This window comes from Leucoraja erinacea, chromosome 33 (assembly GCF_028641065.1).
Source record: "Leucoraja erinacea ecotype New England chromosome 33, Leri_hhj_1, whole genome shotgun sequence".
In the NCBI taxonomy this organism is placed as follows: Eukaryota; Metazoa; Chordata; class Chondrichthyes; order Rajiformes; family Rajidae; genus Leucoraja; species Leucoraja erinaceus.
This window is the reverse complement of record NC_073409.1, coordinates 5,689,690-5,706,787: the sequence shown is the minus strand read 5'-3', so window position 1 is coordinate 5,706,787 and position 17,098 is coordinate 5,689,690. Positions and strand designations below refer to the sequence as shown.

At 46.4% G+C, this 17,098-nt stretch overlaps 1 protein-coding gene across 3 annotated transcripts in view; it reads right to left on the bottom strand.

Annotated features, from left to right (window-relative positions):
• Positions 1-14,364, bottom strand: part of LOC129712576 (unconventional myosin-Vc-like) — a 68,645-nt gene extending 54,281 nt beyond the window's left edge. Inside the window, exon 1 of one of the 3 annotated variants that reach the window (XM_055661098.1) lies at positions 14,038-14,364. In XM_055661098.1, coding sequence (XP_055517073.1) covers positions 14,038-14,064 — 27 coding nt within the window. In that variant the 5' untranslated portion in view covers positions 14,065-14,364. The remainder of the gene's footprint in view (positions 1-14,037) is intronic. The other 2 variants (XM_055661096.1, XM_055661097.1) reach the window with 2 other exon arrangements.
• Positions 14,365-17,098: the final 2,734 nt, after the last annotated feature.

Below are 17,098 nucleotides of genomic sequence, written 5' to 3'. Positions count from 1 at the left end.
GACAACATAGACTGAAGATGCTGGAATCTGGAGGAAAAAAAACAAACTACTGGTAGAACTCATTGGATGAAGCAGCATCTCGACCTGCGGACTCAGGAGCTGCAGACTACGACAGCGGGAGGCGGCTGATCAGGAGGTCCGGGCCGCTGAGGAGGAGGATGCTCACCGTCGGGGTTCGGCGTCGGCATTCCACCAGCCCGGCGTGAGGGCCTGAACATCGGGCCACCCGGGGCAGCGACTGCGGGTGCTTGGAAGGCCCCGTCCACGGATGAACACGGAGGGGAGGCTGGCTGGACTATGGTGCCGTCCTCACCTGGGTGCCATTTATGTTATGTTGTGTCGTGGACTTCTGTATTTGTGCTTTTTAAAAAAAATTTAATTCAATTTCAATGTTATTTTTAATATGTTTTATTATTTATTTATTATTTATTTTTATAATTTCTTTGTGATTTTTTTTAATGATACTGCCTGTAAGGAAAATTCATTTCGTTGTCTCAAATTGAGACAATGACAATAAATTGAATACAATACAATACAATACATCTGTGGAGACACAGTGAGGATCGAATTTCGGATCAAGTCTCTGCATCAGTTCTACAGGTGGCATGGTGGCACAGCAGTAGAGCTACTGCCTCACAGCGCAGGTTCAATTCTGACCATGGGTGATAGTCTGCACGGAGTTTGTACGTTCTCCCCGTGACCTGTGAGATCTCCACTTTCCTCCCACACTCCAAAGACGTACAGGTTTATAGGCTAATTGGCTCAGTATAAAATGTACATCATTTGTCCCTAGTGTAGGGTGGTGTCAACATGTGGGGCTCGTTGGTCGGTGCGGACTCAGTGAGCCGACTGGCCTGTTTCTGCGCTGTATCTCTAAACTAAACTAATCAGTTCTCTGCTTTAGTGCAGTTAGCTTCTTTGGCCCAAAGTATTTTTGCCTCGAACTAAACACAAGTTCACAAGATGTAGGAGTAGAATTAGGCCTTTTGGCCCCTCGAGTCTACTCCGCCATTCAATCATGGCTGATCTCTGCCTCCTAGTCCCATTTTCCTGCCTTCTCCCCATAACCCTCGACACCCGTGCTAATCGAGAAACACAAGCCCATGATATATTAGTACTGAGCAGTGGCATGCAAAGAAATGCCCAAGAGGTTGAGAAGTTGAGAAGAAGTTTCTTTCCAGAGGCCATTAGGACTGTCAATTCCTATCTCACCAGGGACTAATTTTACTGAACCACTCTACAGCTTTTGTTTTAAATTGCTGTTTGTTTCCCATTTTCCTTCCGCCCACATTATTTAATATGAAAAAGAATATGTGGTTCTGTTCCATTCTGTTTGTAGTTTGTTTGTTTGTCTTTTTGCACAAAGTCCGTGAGCATTGCCACTTTTCATTTCACTGCACATCTCGTATGTGTATGTGACGAATAAACTTGACTTGACGTGACATGAGGCACGATGAACTGCAGGTGCGAGGTTTACATAAAATGACACAAGGTGCTGGAGTAACTAAGGCTTCTGAAGAAGGGTTTCGGCCTATTTCCTTTGCTCCATAGATGCTGCTGCACCCACTGAGTTTCTCCAGCATTTTTGTGCACCTATAATTAAGGACATTTCCTTAACAAATCCACAGCAGCTTAAAAGTCTGGATTATATGTGGCACCTGAAATGATGTAATGGTTTACATTGTGGGATGACCAGATATCTTCATGTTGTCAACATTCCAATAATCTTACTGCATACGCCTTATGTAAATATGCGTGTGGATCTGTTTTTCTCTCTTACCCCAATTTGGTTAACTCCCTCCTTCAATACAAATCAATTCTGAGTCTAAGAGTTTGCTTAAGATTTGCTACCATATTTTATGCAATTGCTTCCTCTTCTGACAAAGATACATATTCTAGTTTCAGAAGAAGGACTGGATGCCGAAATATATACAGGAATTAATATTTAGAATCAGCCGACTCTTCATCTCTAATTTCCCTGGCTACGTTTAAGCCCCTGTCCCACTTAGGAAACCTGAACGGAAACCCCTGGAGACTTTGCGCCCCACCCAAGGTTTCCGTGCGGTTCCCGGAGGTTCTTGTCAGTCTCCCTACCGGCTTCCACTACCTGCAACCTCCGGCAACCACCTGCAACCTCCAGGAACCGCACGGAAACCTTGGGTGGGACGCTGGAGCTCTGAACTAAACAGAACAAAAAATAGTGACTGAGTGGGTCAGTCGGCATCTCTGGTGAAAAGGAATAGGTGGCGTTTCGGGTCGAGAAACTGAAAACTGAAGAAGGGCCGCGATCCAAAATGTCATCTATTCCTTCTCTCCAGAGATGCTGCTGAGTTACTCCAACTTTTTGCGTCTATCTTCAGTTTAAACCGGCATCTGCAGTTCCTTCCAACACGTAAGATTTACAAGGACAGCCTGGTGTAATTCTAGTGTTCGTTCATTACCATGGTTACTATCCAAATTTAAACGGAGGCCAAAGGAGAGGTAGTGAGAAGCAGCAGCTGGCAGCCAGCTCGCCTTTACACTCTTGTTCGTTGGAACTCAATCAGGTGACATTATTTACACGTTGGACACAAGAAAGATGCATTCTTTTAACTCATTATTTCAGGTTCACTGGAACTCAATAAAGTCAAGGCCACATCAAATCATTCAAAATATCTTTATTTTAAAGTTCACGCTGCAAACTAGTGGACAGCGGGTCTCACCCTGGCCAATCACTCTTCCCCCCCGCACCCAGCAGGCAAAAGGTATAGGAATGTTAAAACGCACACCTCCAGATTCAGGGACAGTTCCTTGACTTCTCTAACTTCAAGTAACCCTTGTTTTTCCTCTCTCCCAATCGCTCCCCCTTCCCAGTTCTCTGACCAGTCTGACTGTCTCCGTCTACATTTTATCTCTGTTTGCTTTGTTGTACCTTCTCCAAGTTATCGATGATCTATTCTACATTTTGATCTCCATTCCCTTTGTCCTATTTCCACGCCTTACATTTCCTTATCTCCAGTAAGTATCTCCCCCTCCCCTGACATCAGTCTAAAGAAGGGTCTCGACCCGAAATGTCTGCCGGTCCTGCTGAGTTACTCCAGCATTTTGTGTCTACCTTCGGTTTAAACCAGCATCTGCAGTTCCTTCCTACACTGTTTCTTCCCAGCTGTTATCAGGCAACTGAATCATCCTACCACAACCAGAGAGCAGTGCTGAACTACCTCTTTGGTGACCCTCAGACTACCCTTGATCGGACTTTGCTAGCTTTACCTTGCACTAAACATGATATTACCTTATCATGAATCTACACACTGTACATAGTTTGATTGGAATTGTGTGTTGGCCTTCTGCTGACTGGATAGCACGCAATAAAAAATGTTCACTGTACCTTGGTACACATGGCATTAATAATAATAATTATGAATAAGAATAAACTAAATATTAAAGCACCAGGTAGAATATTGAAGGAAGGTACTGCAGATGCTGGCTTAAACCGAAGATGCTGGAGTAATGCCCCTGTCCCACTTAGGAAACCTGAACGGAAACCTCGAGAGACTTTGTGTCCCACCCAAGGTTTCCGTGCGGTTCCCGGAGGTTTTTGTCAGTCTCCCTGCCTGCTTCCACTACCTGCAACCTCCGGAAACCACCTGCAACCTCCGGGAACCGCAGGGAATCCTTGGGTGGGGCGCAAAGTCTCCAGAGGTTTCCGTTCAGGTTTCCTAAGTGGGACGGGGGCATTACTGAGCGGGTCAGGCAGCATCTCTGGTTAGAAGGAATGGGTGATGTTTCGGGTCGAGACAATAGGACTTTGAAATCTATTCAATAGCTCATATTAAAGTGTCTCTGCTTGAATCTGCTGAATCAAGTGTACTTAAGCAAGTGCATTCCCAAGTGCAGTCTTCCAGTTGAGTTATGTGTTGGCTCAGAGAGACAAGACTGTGCCAGGGGACACCCTCCGGAGTTCAATGGGGCAGCGGACACCTGCGTGGGCTGTTCGACCAGGCGCCAACACAGCAGGGACAATTCAGATTCAGATTCAGATTCAATTTTAATTGTCATTGTCAGTGTACAGTACAGAGACAACGAAATGCATTATACTCCTGGGCCAGTGCACCTTCCTAATTACACACAGAAAAGGGTAATGTGAAGACTACCGATGATGTTGCCAGGATTCGGGTGCCTGGGCTACAGGGAGAGGTTGAGCAGGCTAGGACTCTAATCCTTGGAGCGCAGGAGAATGAGGCGTGATCTTATAGAGGTGTACAAAATCACAGGAGGAATAGATCGGGCAAATGCGTAAAGTCTTTTACCCAGAGTAGGGGAATCAAGAACCAGGGAACAGAGGTTTAAGGTGAGGGGGGAAAGATTTAATAGGAACCCGAGGGCTAACTTGTACCATTTAATTTCTACAAAAAAAAAACCCTGGCACCTTTGGCGTGGGATTTGGAGCGGGGCCCTGGACGATGGAGCTCAGCGATCACAAAGCCGTATCTGACGGCGTTCCGGGGATTTATATGTGCTTGCAATGACCTTTAGGTCACTCCTTCAGAAGGAAGAATGCAATGCTTCTCTACAGCCGAGTTCCAGGCCACTTAAAGAAGCCTCCAGACCTGCTATTAGTTTAGTTTAGTTGACAGATACAGCATGGAAACAGGCCCTTCAGCCCACTGTGTCCATGCCGACCACAATCACCCCATTCACTAGTTCTATCCTTAAGGGCAATTTACAGTGGGCCAATTAACCTACAAACTGCCCCGTCTTTCGGACGTGGGAGGAAACCGGAGCACCCGGAGGAAACGCATGCGGTTACGGAGAACGTGCAAACTCCGTACAGACAGCACCCATATTCAGGATCGAACCTGGGGTCTCGGGTGCTGTAAGGCAGCAACTCTACTGCTGTGCCACCGTGCTGCCCTGAGGTGTTATCAGCACCTTAACGTATTTATCACGAGTACGCTGCATAGTCACTGTATCCCCCGCACCATCGCCAACTCCCACACCAAAAGCACCCATTGCCAATACTTACCCACCACCCACCCACCCACTGATCACTGAAAACTCCCCCCACCAAACAGCTGTACTTTAGTCTCCCCGTCCCCAACTCCAGACCCCAGTCCCCAGACTAAACCACAGCCTAGGAGTCTCCTGCCATCCTTCGCTCTGCACCAGGGCAGTGCACAAAGGTCTATCTCCAAGCAGCAGACACACTGCTGTACAACCACTGGGCTCCACCAGCCTGCTCAGTAATTACACAAACAGTTTGCATGTCATCCAGTCAAATCAAATTAAGCCGCACAAAGGAACAACAGGCAGTGCAACAAGAAGAATACCACAGTGCAGAATATACCATTACATCATGGAAGCAAAACATTTACAGAGAAAAGGTCCAAGGTCCACAATGGGGTAGGGTGGAAGATCGGGACAACTCCCTAGCTTATGGGAGGGCCGTTCGTTAGTCTGATAACAGCGGGGAAGAAGCTGTACTTGAATCTTTCTTGTTGGATCTTCATGCTAATCCAGATCTAGATCCACGTACAGGCCCACCACTAATTTTACAGCACAACTTGGTATCAGAGGCTTGCTGGATTATCCATTTTGCCAGACCAACAGACGTCACATAATAATGAAACAAACAATCACTCCTGAGTCACTAATTGTGCCCCTTGCCGTGTCTGCTAGAAACTTAAAGAAAACGAATATTGAATGTACATTAAACGTGCTTACGTTTGACACCACAACTGTCACCAGAATCAAAGCTAAGAAGCCATAGCTAGAGTTACATGTAAGCAAAATGGTCGCCACGGTGGCGCAGCGGTAGAGTTGTTGTCTGACAGAGCTTGCAGCGCCGGAGACCCGGGTTCGATCCCGACTACGGTGCTGTCTGCACAGAGTTTGTACGTTCTCCCCGTGACCTGCGTGGGTTTTCTCCGAGATCTTCGGTTTACGGTGCAGGTTTGTAGGTTAATTTGCTTGGTTATAAATGTAAGTTGTCCCTAGTGTGTGTAGGATAGTGTTAGTGTGCGGGGATCGCTGGTCGGTGCGGACTAGGCGGGCCTGATTCTGGGCTCTATCTCCAAACTAAACTAAACTACAAACAAAACAAGCTAAGTCTTTCACAAACCACCATCACCAACAACTGTAGATGTACACAAATAACTCTTTCGAGATGGAGAGACACGGCCTGAAAGAGAGGAGCCACGCACAGCGCCACCTGTGGCTGCCCATGGGGTTTCAAGTGCACTCTCGCCATTTTGTCCGGATTATAGGAGGTGCTGGAGCATCAGTAGTCGGCCAATCAGTGGTGGACCTGTGATGACTTCCCGCTCAGGCAACGCCAACCATCTTTCTTGCCCGACAGCTTTAATGATGTGGAGAAACATCACCAGGATATTTGCTTCTCAATTGCTTAATTCAGGGACATGGAGGTGAAGCAAACGGGTTTTGTTTAGGGCCAGATAACTGGGACGTAAAATCTTTTGCGGCAGAACATGCAGTCCTACAGTGTGGAGAAAGGCCCTTCGGCCCAACTTGCCCACGCCAACCAACATGCCCCATCTGTACTAGTCCCCCTTGCATGCATTTGGCCCATGTCCCTCTCAACCTGTCCTATCCATGTTCCTGTCCAAATGCTTCTTAAACATTGCGATAGTACCTGCCTCATCTACCCCCTCCGGCAGCCTCATCCCATGCAGCCACCACTCATTGTGTAAAATAATTACTTCTCAGGCTCCCATTAAATCTTCCCCCCTTCACCTTAAACCCATGTCCTCTGGTTCATGATTCCCTTTCTCTGGGCAAAAGACTCTGTGTATTTACCCGATCTAATCCTTGCATGATTTTGAACACCTTTATAAGATCAACCCTCATCCTCCTGTGTCACATAAATTCCCAGCCTGCTCAACTTATCCCTACAGCCCAATCCCTTGAATCCTGGGCAACATCCTCGTAAATCTTCTCAGCATTCCTTCCGGCTCGATAACATCTTTCCAATAACATGGTGACCAAAACTGAACACAATACACTCACTAACATCCTATATACCTGCAACATGACCTCCCAACAACTACTCAATACTCAACGCCGAGAAAGTTACTTTGGGGAAAATTAAAATAACCACCCACTCAAATGTGTGACAGTGAGAAATCACAGACATTGTCATTGTTGGGTGTGGTGCTCCCTGAGAATGAGGAAAGCAGGAGTATTCTACAAATTAGTCTCGTGGCATCGCACACAGAGAATGGTGGAGCCATCCAACTAACCCATTGGGTATCGACCAAGTTCATTATGTAAACTAAAGGCACAAAATGTTGGAGTAACTCAGGTCAGGCAGCAGACCTGAAACGTCACCTATCCGTGTTTTCCGATATGCTGCCTGACTTGCTGAGTTACTCCAGCACTTTGTACCATTGCTATGCTGAATGACACTGACTCTAAAAGGTGCACCAAACTCTGTAGTTAACATGTGTAGGAAGGAACCGCAGATGCTGGTTTAAACCGAAGGCAGACACAAAAAGCTGGAGTAACTCAGCGAGACAGACAAGGAATGGGTGACGTTTCAGTTCTGGACTCTTCAGTCTGCTGCCTGGCCTACAGAGTTACTCCAGCGCTTTGTGCCTTTATTCTACATAATGAATGGTGGGAAAACATCACCTATTCTTTCTCTCCAGAGTTGCCGCCTGTCCTCCTGAGTTACTCCAGCTTTTTGTGTCTATCTTCTGTAGTTAACATTACTAGGATTCATTTTTCGTTCCAGAGTTTTGCAATGACTTGGATTTAAATGACATCTCGTGGGGTTCAAGCTTTTGTCCTGAGATCAAGGGGGCCCAGACTTCTCAGAGGTGCCATACTTTATGTATGTATGCTATATGTATGTATTTATGTATGTACTTAATCTATGAACCAATGTTGTATAACCAATGTAAAGTGCTCCACCAATGTAAAGCACTTTGGTTTTTAAATGAGCTATAGAGATAAAAGTGACTTTTATCGCCAATTCTGGCCTCCCTACACTGGCTCCCGGTGCACTTTCGGGTTCATTTTAAGATACTGTTATTTGTTTTTAAATCTCTGAATGGGCTCGCCCCGCCTTACCTCTCTGAGCTGCTCCACCCATACGCTCCTGCCCGGTCCCTCAGGTCAGCTGCTCCTGGAGGTACCGAGGTCTAGTTGGAGGCTCAGAGGGGATAGAGCCTTCTCTGTTGCTGCTCCGGCACTCTGGAACACCCTGCCGTTGCACATCAGACAGGCCCCCTCACTGTCCATCTTCAAATCCAGTGTTAAAACGCATTTGTACTCCCTGGCTTTTGACCATGCCTGAGGCTTTGCTTCTGTTTGTGGTGTTTTTGATGTTTCTTTATTTTACCTGTCTTTTCCTACCATTTCTTTTGATTGTTATTTTTGGTGTGTATTAACTTTTTTGTCAATGATTAGTGATGTACAGCACATTGTTGCAGCTATGTTTGTTTTTAAAGTGCTCTATAAATAAAATTATTATTATTATTATTATTATTATTACTTGACTTGACTTGATACTTTAACTGATAACGTAGTTACTGAGCAAGTTGGTGGAGACACATGACTGTACAACAGTGCTCCAGCTTGTGTGTCTTCAGCTTGGAGATAGAGTCGTGCGAGAGGCCTTTGTGCACTGCAGAGCGAAGGATGGCAGGAGAGTCCTAGGGTGTGGTTTAGTCCAGGGCCTAGGTGATGGGGGTAGGACGGAGAATTGGGTACGGTGGTTTGGTGGTGGGGGTAGTTTGCAGTAACCACTGGGGTGAACAGTGGGTGGGTGCTGGTGCTTAGGTGAGCATGCTTTTGGTGTGAGAGATGGCGATGGAGTTGGGGGGGTGGGGGATGCGGTGACTATAAAGAACACAGCGGCTAACTTAGTTACTAAACAAAGTGGCGGACAATGGTAGCCAGAAAGCAATGGACACTAACCAAAGAAATGAGATATGACCAATAGCTTCCTAACAAAGGGGATGGTTTTAAAAGGAGGAAAGACCAATAAAGGGCAGCAAGGTGGTGCAGCGGTAGAGTTGCTGCTTTACAGCCCTAGAGACCAGGGTTCGATCCTGACTACAGGTGCTGTTAGTATGGAGTCCGTACATTCTTCCCGTGACCTGCGTGGGTTTTCCCCGGGTGCTCCGGTTTCCTCCCACTCCAAAGACGTATAGGGTTTAGGTTCATTGGCTTCGGTAAAATTGTAAATTGTCCCTAGTGTGTGTAGGATGATGTTAGTGTGTGGGGACCGCTGGTCGGCAGGGACTCGTTGGGCCGAAGGGCCTGTTTCCACGCTGTGTCTCTAAAGAATGAAGAGCCTTCAGAGTTTGGGGCAGAAAGAATGAGATCTAGAGACTGCGGATAGAAAAGGGGGAAGAGTTCAGAACTAACGATGAAAGGGTTGGAGTTCCGTGTACAATCATTTAATTCTGGACTGAAAGCCTAATCCCAGTCAGGCTTACTGATTAATTGAACTGGATTTGAATTGTTTGGAGACATGATGAGTTATAGAGCTGTGCAGCACTGTCTGAGGAAGGGTTCCTACTCGAAACGTCACCCATCCTTGTTCTCCAGAGTTGCTGCCTGACTTGCTGAATTACCCCAACACTGTGTGTGTATCTTCAGCACGGAAACAGGCCCTTTGACCCACGTTGTCCAAATCTGAGGAAGGACATTATTGCCATAGAGGGAGTGCAGAGACGGTTCACCAGACTGATTCCTGGGATGTCAGGACTGTCTTATGAAGAAAGACTGGATAGACTTGGTTTATACTCTCTAGAATTTAGGAGATTGAGAGGGGATCTTATAGAAACTTACAAAATTCTTAAGGGGTTGGACAGGCTAGATGCAGGAAGATTGTTCCCGATGTTGGGGAAGTCCAGGACAAGGGGTCACAGCTTAAGGATAAGGGGGAAATCCTTTAAAACCGAGATGAGAACAACTTTTTTCACACAGAGAGTGGTGAATCTCTGGAACTCTCTGCCACAGAGGGTAGTTGAGGCTAGTTCATTGGCTATATTTAAGAGGGAGTTAGATGTGGCCCTTGTGGCTAAGGGGATCAGGGGGTATGGAGAGAAGGCAGGTACGGGATACTGAGTTGGATGATCAGCCATGATCATATTGAATGGCGGTGCAGGCTCGAAGGGCCGAATGGCCTAATCCTGCACCTAATTTCTATGTTTCTATGTCCATGCCGACCTCTTTGGTGCACTGGTTCGAATCCCATTTGCCTGCATTTGGCCCAAAGCCATCTAAACCCTTCCTTTCAAAAGCCCTAATCGTAACTGTAACACTATTCACTTCTGCAGTTTCCTCTGGCAGTTCTTTCCAGATATGGACTACTCTCCAATTGTAAAGGTCATCCCTCCCAGTTCCCTCTTCCCTTTCACATTAAGCCTACGCCCTCGCATTCTAGAACCCTCTACTCCCGGAGGGGAAAAGAGTTCACTTTATCCATGATCCCTCATGGTCTAGTACGCCTCAATCAGACCACCCCCTCAGCCTTCAGTGAAATAAGTCCCAGTCTATTCAAACTCTCCCTGACACTGTAAGCCCAAGTAACATCTTGGTCAATGTCTTCTGCACCCTCTCCAACTTCATGGCATCCTTCCTATATCTGGATGACCAGAACTGCACATAGTACTCCAGGTGTGGCCTCACCAACGACTTGTACAGCTGCATCACAATGTCCTGCATGTCCACGCGAGGTTACTGGGATGAGAACTATGTGTGTGGGGATCGCTGGTCAGCATGGACTCAGTGGGCCGAAGGGCCTTTTTCTGCACTGTGTATCTCTAAACTAAACTCAGTCACTGCCACCAATTTTTTGGAAAGTGACTTTGGAGAGTGCAGTCTGTGAATAGTGTCGCCTAGGTGTGGTTTGTAGATGAGTCATAGAAAAGTGGCAAGTGTAACAGCCTTGAGAACTCCGCAGATGAAAAGGTGCAGTGATTGAGTGAGTCACCATTGCTAAACAGGCCTGGCTACAATGGGGTGACAAGGTGGAACCATTCCACTGAGAATATCGACAAGGAAAGGAACCTCAGTCGGAATGTCACTCATGTCATAGCAAGTTCTTCACAGCAAGGACTAGGTAGCACAGCGGTAGAGTTGCTGCCTCACAGCGCCAGAGACCTGGGTTCGATCCTGACCACTGGTGCTGTCTGTATGGAGTTTGTACGTTCTCCTCGTGACCTGTGTGGGTTTTCTCAGGTACCTCCGGTTTTCTCCCTCACTCCAAAGACGTCCAGGTTTATTGTCCTGGTATACCCGTAAAATTGTCACCAGTGTGTGTAGGATAGTGTTAGTGTACAGGGATCGCTAGTCTGCATAGGCTCGGTGGGCCGAAGGGCCTGTTTCCATGCTATATTTCTAACCCAAACTAAACAAAGGAGGGTGCTCATAATGAACTTGAATAGGTACTCGTGGTTGGGATGAGAAAATGTATTTAAACAGTCTGAAGAAGGGCGAATATATATTAGCATCTGTGGAAAGTATGGATAGGAAGCATTTTGGGTCAGGATGCTTCTTCAGACTAAAGGTTCTGAAAAGGGATCCTGACATGAAACATCATCTATTCATGTTCTCCAGAGATGCTGCCTGAACCGCTGAGTTACCCCAGCATTTTTTGGCTTTTAAAAAAACACAGCATCTGCGTTTCCTTGTCTATATGGGAGATAACATATCATAAAAATAAAATTAATTAATCAACCTAATGCTAGTGCAAAAAAACATCCAAAGTCCTTGGTGCCATTTCCACTGCCAAGTACCCTCCCTCCCTCACCTGTACCAATCTATCATTTGCCAGGTAGACACAAAATGCTGGAGAAACTCAGCGGGTGAGGCAGCATCTATGGAGAGAAGGAATTCTGAGACCTATGGCCTCTGGTCCTAGACTCTCCCACTAGTGGAAACATCCTCTCCACGTCCACTCTATCCGGGCCTTTCACTATTCGGTGTTTCAATGTGGTCCACCCTCACCCTTCTAAAGTCCAGTGGACAAAGGCCCAGTGCCTTCAAACGCTGATCATATGTTAACCCAATCATTCTTGGGATCATTCTCGTAAATCTCCTTTAGCCCCTCTCCAGCACCAGCACATCCTTCATCAATATGGGGCCCAAAATTGCCCACAATACTCCAAATGCCGTCTGACCTTATAAAGCATCAGCATTATATTCTAGTCCTTTTATTTGGTTTAATTCAGAGATACAGCGCGGAAAAAAGGCCCTTCGGCCCACCGAGTCCGCGCTGACCAACGATCCCCGCACACTAACACTATCCTACACACATTAGGGACAATTCACACTTATACCAAGCCAATTCTACCTGCACACCTGTATACCTGCACACCTGTATGCCACCATCCTCTGTGTGAAAAACTAGCCCCTCTGGTTCCTAGTAATTCTTTCTCCTCTCACCTTAAATCTGTGTCCTCTGGACCTCTCTTCCCCCTGTAATCTGCTACACCTTCATATGATCACCCCTCAGCCTCCTGCGCTCCCAGCAATCGGTGAAGGGAAATAGACCCGTGATATACCTACACACCTGTATGTCTTTGGAGTGTGGGAGAAAACCAGGGATCCCGGGGAAAGCCCACGCAGGTCACGGGGAGAAAGTACAAAACTCCTTACAGACAGCACCCGTGGTCAGGATCGAACCAACTTTACCGCCATGCCCACCTCTCAAAAAATAAATGCATTCACCTTCCTTTCTACCGATTCGATTTGTATCGAATCTGTATTCGTACCGTATCGGATCTGGGGGTCCTTGTACATCAGTCTATGAAAGTAAGCGTGCAGGTACAGCAGGCAGTGAAGAAAGCGAATGGCATGTTGGCCATTATAACAAGAGGAATCGAATATAGGAGCAAAGAGGTCCTTCTGCAGTTGTACAGAGCCCTAGTGAGACCACACCTGGAGTATTATGTGCAGTTTTGGTCCCCTAATTTGAGGAAGGACATTCTTGCTATTGAGGGAGTGCAGCGTAGGTTTACAAGGTTAATTCCCGGGATGGCGGGACTGTCATATGCTGAGAGAATGGAGCAGCTGGGCTTGTACACTCTGGAGTTTAGAAGGATGAGAGGGCATCTCATTGAAACATATAAGATTGTTAAGGGTCTGGACACACTAGAGGCAGGAAACATGTTCCGGATGTTGGGGAGTCCAGAACCAGGGGCCACAGTTTAAGAATAAGGAATAAGCCATTTAGAACGGAGACGAGGAAACACTTTTTTTCCAGAGAGAGGCGAGTCTGTGGAATTCTCTGCCTCAGAGGGCGGTGGAGGCGGGCTCTCTGGATGCTTTCAAGGAGAGAACTAGATGGGGCTCTTAAAAATAGCGGAGTCTGGGGGATATGGGGAGAAGGCAGGAACGGGGTACTGATTGGGGATGATCAGCCATGATCACGTTGAAGGGCCAAATGGCCTACTCTTGCACCTATTTTCTATTGATTCGCCAATTAACTTTTTGGGAATCCTGCACCGGCGCTCCCAAGTCCCTTTATACCCCCTCCCGTCAAACGAGGGTTGAATGTATTGTTGAACTGTCCATTCAGAGGGAAACAGCCGCTCTCACTGCTGCCTGCTGCAGCATCCTGTTACAGCAGCCAGCTAACGTCATGTCTCTGACTCTCTGCCAATGCACCCGAACACGCGTGAAGCGCCACCACTCTCCCCGACAGACAGACAGAGTCACACCGACAACAGGGAAAGCCATGGGCAAAAACATTGCTTTAACAACACCGAACCTTAAAACATAAAGACAACTGTACAGCCGTGTTGCACATGTCAGGGGGAATGGAGCACCTGACCCACTTCCCAGCAACAAGTTGGAAACTACATGGGGCAGTTTAGTTGAAAACTTCCCTTGCAATGCAGGATTCAACTGCAAACGTTTCTGTCCAATTGCTATTTTATTGTCACCTTCACCTGCTTGCTGTGAACTGCTTTGCGGTGCTCACAACCCAGTAAAATCACAAGCACAGCCACGCATAGGTGAATCAAAACCTTGTTTAGCTTTGGTGCGGGAGCGCAGAGGAAGTGCAGAGAATGGAGTTACCTTGGTGTACAGTTCAGCCACTGCCATGGTCACAGGGAAGGTTGTTCCAACAAGCGCCGGGGAGACTGGTTCATGGTCCGGGGCTGGACGCTCAAATCCACCTGCCCCGCCTTCCCAGTCCTCTCTCCCTGCCTGTCTGTTTTTTAGACACACAAACACACGGAAAGCAATCCGGCTCAGCTTCCCCAAGTCTGAATCTCTCTCTTGTAGACACGACCTCGTGACTGAGGGAGTGCCTGTAACTAACTCCTGTAAGTGGCAGGTAGGTCGGAACAAGGCAGTGATGGAAAAAAAAACACTGGCATTTAACCCTTTAAACTTCTGATAAGGACGCGGTGTGCAAGCGAGGCGTGAGATAAGGCAATTTAACATTTAAAATATAACATCACTCCAGATTATATAAACTACAGTCAGACTTTCATAACTTTGCAAGATCCATGCAAGTCCCACTAAATTAGCTGTGTTGCTTTAAGTAACATTACAAAGAAACATTAGTAAGTCTCCAAAAGTTGATCGAATTTGTGTGTAAAAAGTTTAACAGAGAGAATTTTAGCAGTAACTTGTTTTGTCTTCGTGCCGTTTAAATAGTCGTATTAAATCAATTTTAATAACATGTTATTCCATCTTCTTAAAAAAGTCCACGACGCCTGTTCCTTGTACCCCGTTGACAAAGGCATCAAATCGGATAACAGTATTAACTTTCACAGCCCGCGAGTAGACCGGACACACAAAACGCTGGAGTAACTCAGCGGGACAGGCAGCATCTCTGGAGAGAAGGAATGGGTGACGTTTCGGGTCGAGACCCTTCTTCAGACCGTCTGAAACATCACCCATTCCTTCTCTCCAGAGATGCTGCCTCTCCCGCTAGAGTTACTCCAGCATTTTGAAATCTACCGTCGATTTAAACCAGAATCTGCATGCAGTTCTTTCCTAAACATTGAAAATAATGTCCTTCAAAAGAAAACACGCTCTCTTTCTTTTGAGAAAGGCAAAGTTTTGTTTCCTCAAAAACATGATTTGGAAGATGTTACAGCAACATAAATTAGTAATCTTGCATCAACTTATTGCCACTTGGCAGTGTAACAATGAACAGCAAAGACAGACACAAAATGCTGGAGTAACTCAGCGGGTTAGGCAGCATCTCTGGAGAGAAGAATTAGGTAACCTTTCGGGGCGAGACCTTTCATCAGACAGGGTCAGGGAGGGGGAAACTAGAGGTATGGGAAGGTACAGAAAAAAGCTACAAAAAGTTGTGACCACTGCCCAGGCCATCACCGGCTTTGACCTCCCCATTGTCGAAGGGATCTATCGTAGTCGCTGCCTCAAAAGGGCAGCCAAAATCATCAAAGACCCACACCATCCTGGCCACACACCTATCTCACCACTGCCATCAGGAAGAAGGTACAGGAGCCTGAAGACTGTAATGTCCAGGTTCAGGAATAGCTCCTTCCCCACAGCCATCAGGCTATTAAACACAACGAGTAAGCTATGAGCTCTGAACTGCAAAATACTATATTATTATTTGTTATTTGCACTATATTTGTTATTTATTGAACTTTTTCTTTTTCCCCCCATTATATACAATGTTTACATATTCACATATTCTGTTGTGCTGCAGCAAGTAAGAATTTCATTGTCCCGTCCGGGACATATGACAATCAAACATTCTTGACTCTTGGAAAGGTGGAGCCCACAATGGTCCATTGTTGGCTGGGAGGTAGTGCCAACAAAGAAATACAAATGGTGAAATTAACAAGAGGACTATGGTGGGGGAGGGGCAAAGAGAAAGGGGATGTAAGGGTTACTTGAAGCTAGATAAAATCTATATTCATGCCACTGGGGTGTAAATATGAGGTGCTGTTCCTCCAATTTGAATTTGGCCTCACTCTGACAGTGGAGGAGGCTCAGGACAGAAAAGTCAGTGTGGGAGTGGGAAGGGGAGTTAAAATGTTTGGCCCAGGCAGACTGAGCATAGGTGTTCAGTTGCCTCTTCAGAGTTTCTACTTAGTTTCCTTTGATCTCTCATTTTCACACCTTACCCTTTCATATCTCTAGTTTTCCTCTCCCCTGACTCTGTCTGAAGAAGGGTCTTGACCCGAAATGTCATCCACTTCTTCTATCCAGAGATGCTGCCTGTCCTGGTGAGTTACTCCAGCATTTTGTGTCGTTATTCAACACCTGTTTGCCAAAGTGCCATATAATTTAAGGATGAGGTGTGCTTGGGTTGGGCACGTCTGCAAATTGGAGCAATTATCTGATGCCTTGGAGACTCTGTTAATGCTAGAATTCTGGTGATTGGCTCCAGGACACAAGCTCTCTGTTGTGGAGTGCATAGGTTGTTAGTCAGGGGCAATTCACTGCCGTTGAAATATCAAAACACTGCAGATGCTCTAAAAAAAAACCCACAAAATGTTGGAACATCCAGCAGATCAAGCAACATCTGTGGAAGGAGAAATAGAGATGATGTTTCAGGTCAGAGCCCCTTTTGTTAGAATCGTCCCGTTTGCAAGGAACTGTAGATGCTGGTTCAAAAGACAAAGTGCTGGAGTAACTCAGCGAGAGGCAGCATCTCTGGGGAACAATAATGGTTCATAAGTTGTAGCAGCAGAATTGGTCCATTTGGCCCATTAAGTCTACTCCACCATAAAAAACATGGTTGATCTATCTTTCCCTCTCAACTACATTCTCCTGCCTTCACCACACAACTGTTGGCACCCATACTAATCAAAGGTGACAATTTGTGTCGGGATCCTTCTTCAGACTGACTGTGGTTGGGGGGAAAGCTGGAAGATTGGCAGATGGATGGTTGGATAAAGGTCTCACACTTTTTGTCTTTTAATCTTTAGCTTTTGTCCAACCATCTACCAATCGAACCCCCTCCTCACCTGTATCAATCGATCACTCTCCAGGCTTTGTCCTGCCCCCATCTCTCTCTTCACCACGATAGTCAGTCTGAAGAAGGGTCCTGAACCGAAACATCACCCATCCATGTTCTCCAGGGATGCCGCCTGACCCGCTGAGTTACTCCAGCACTGTGTTATGAAGGGTACCATGATTCCAC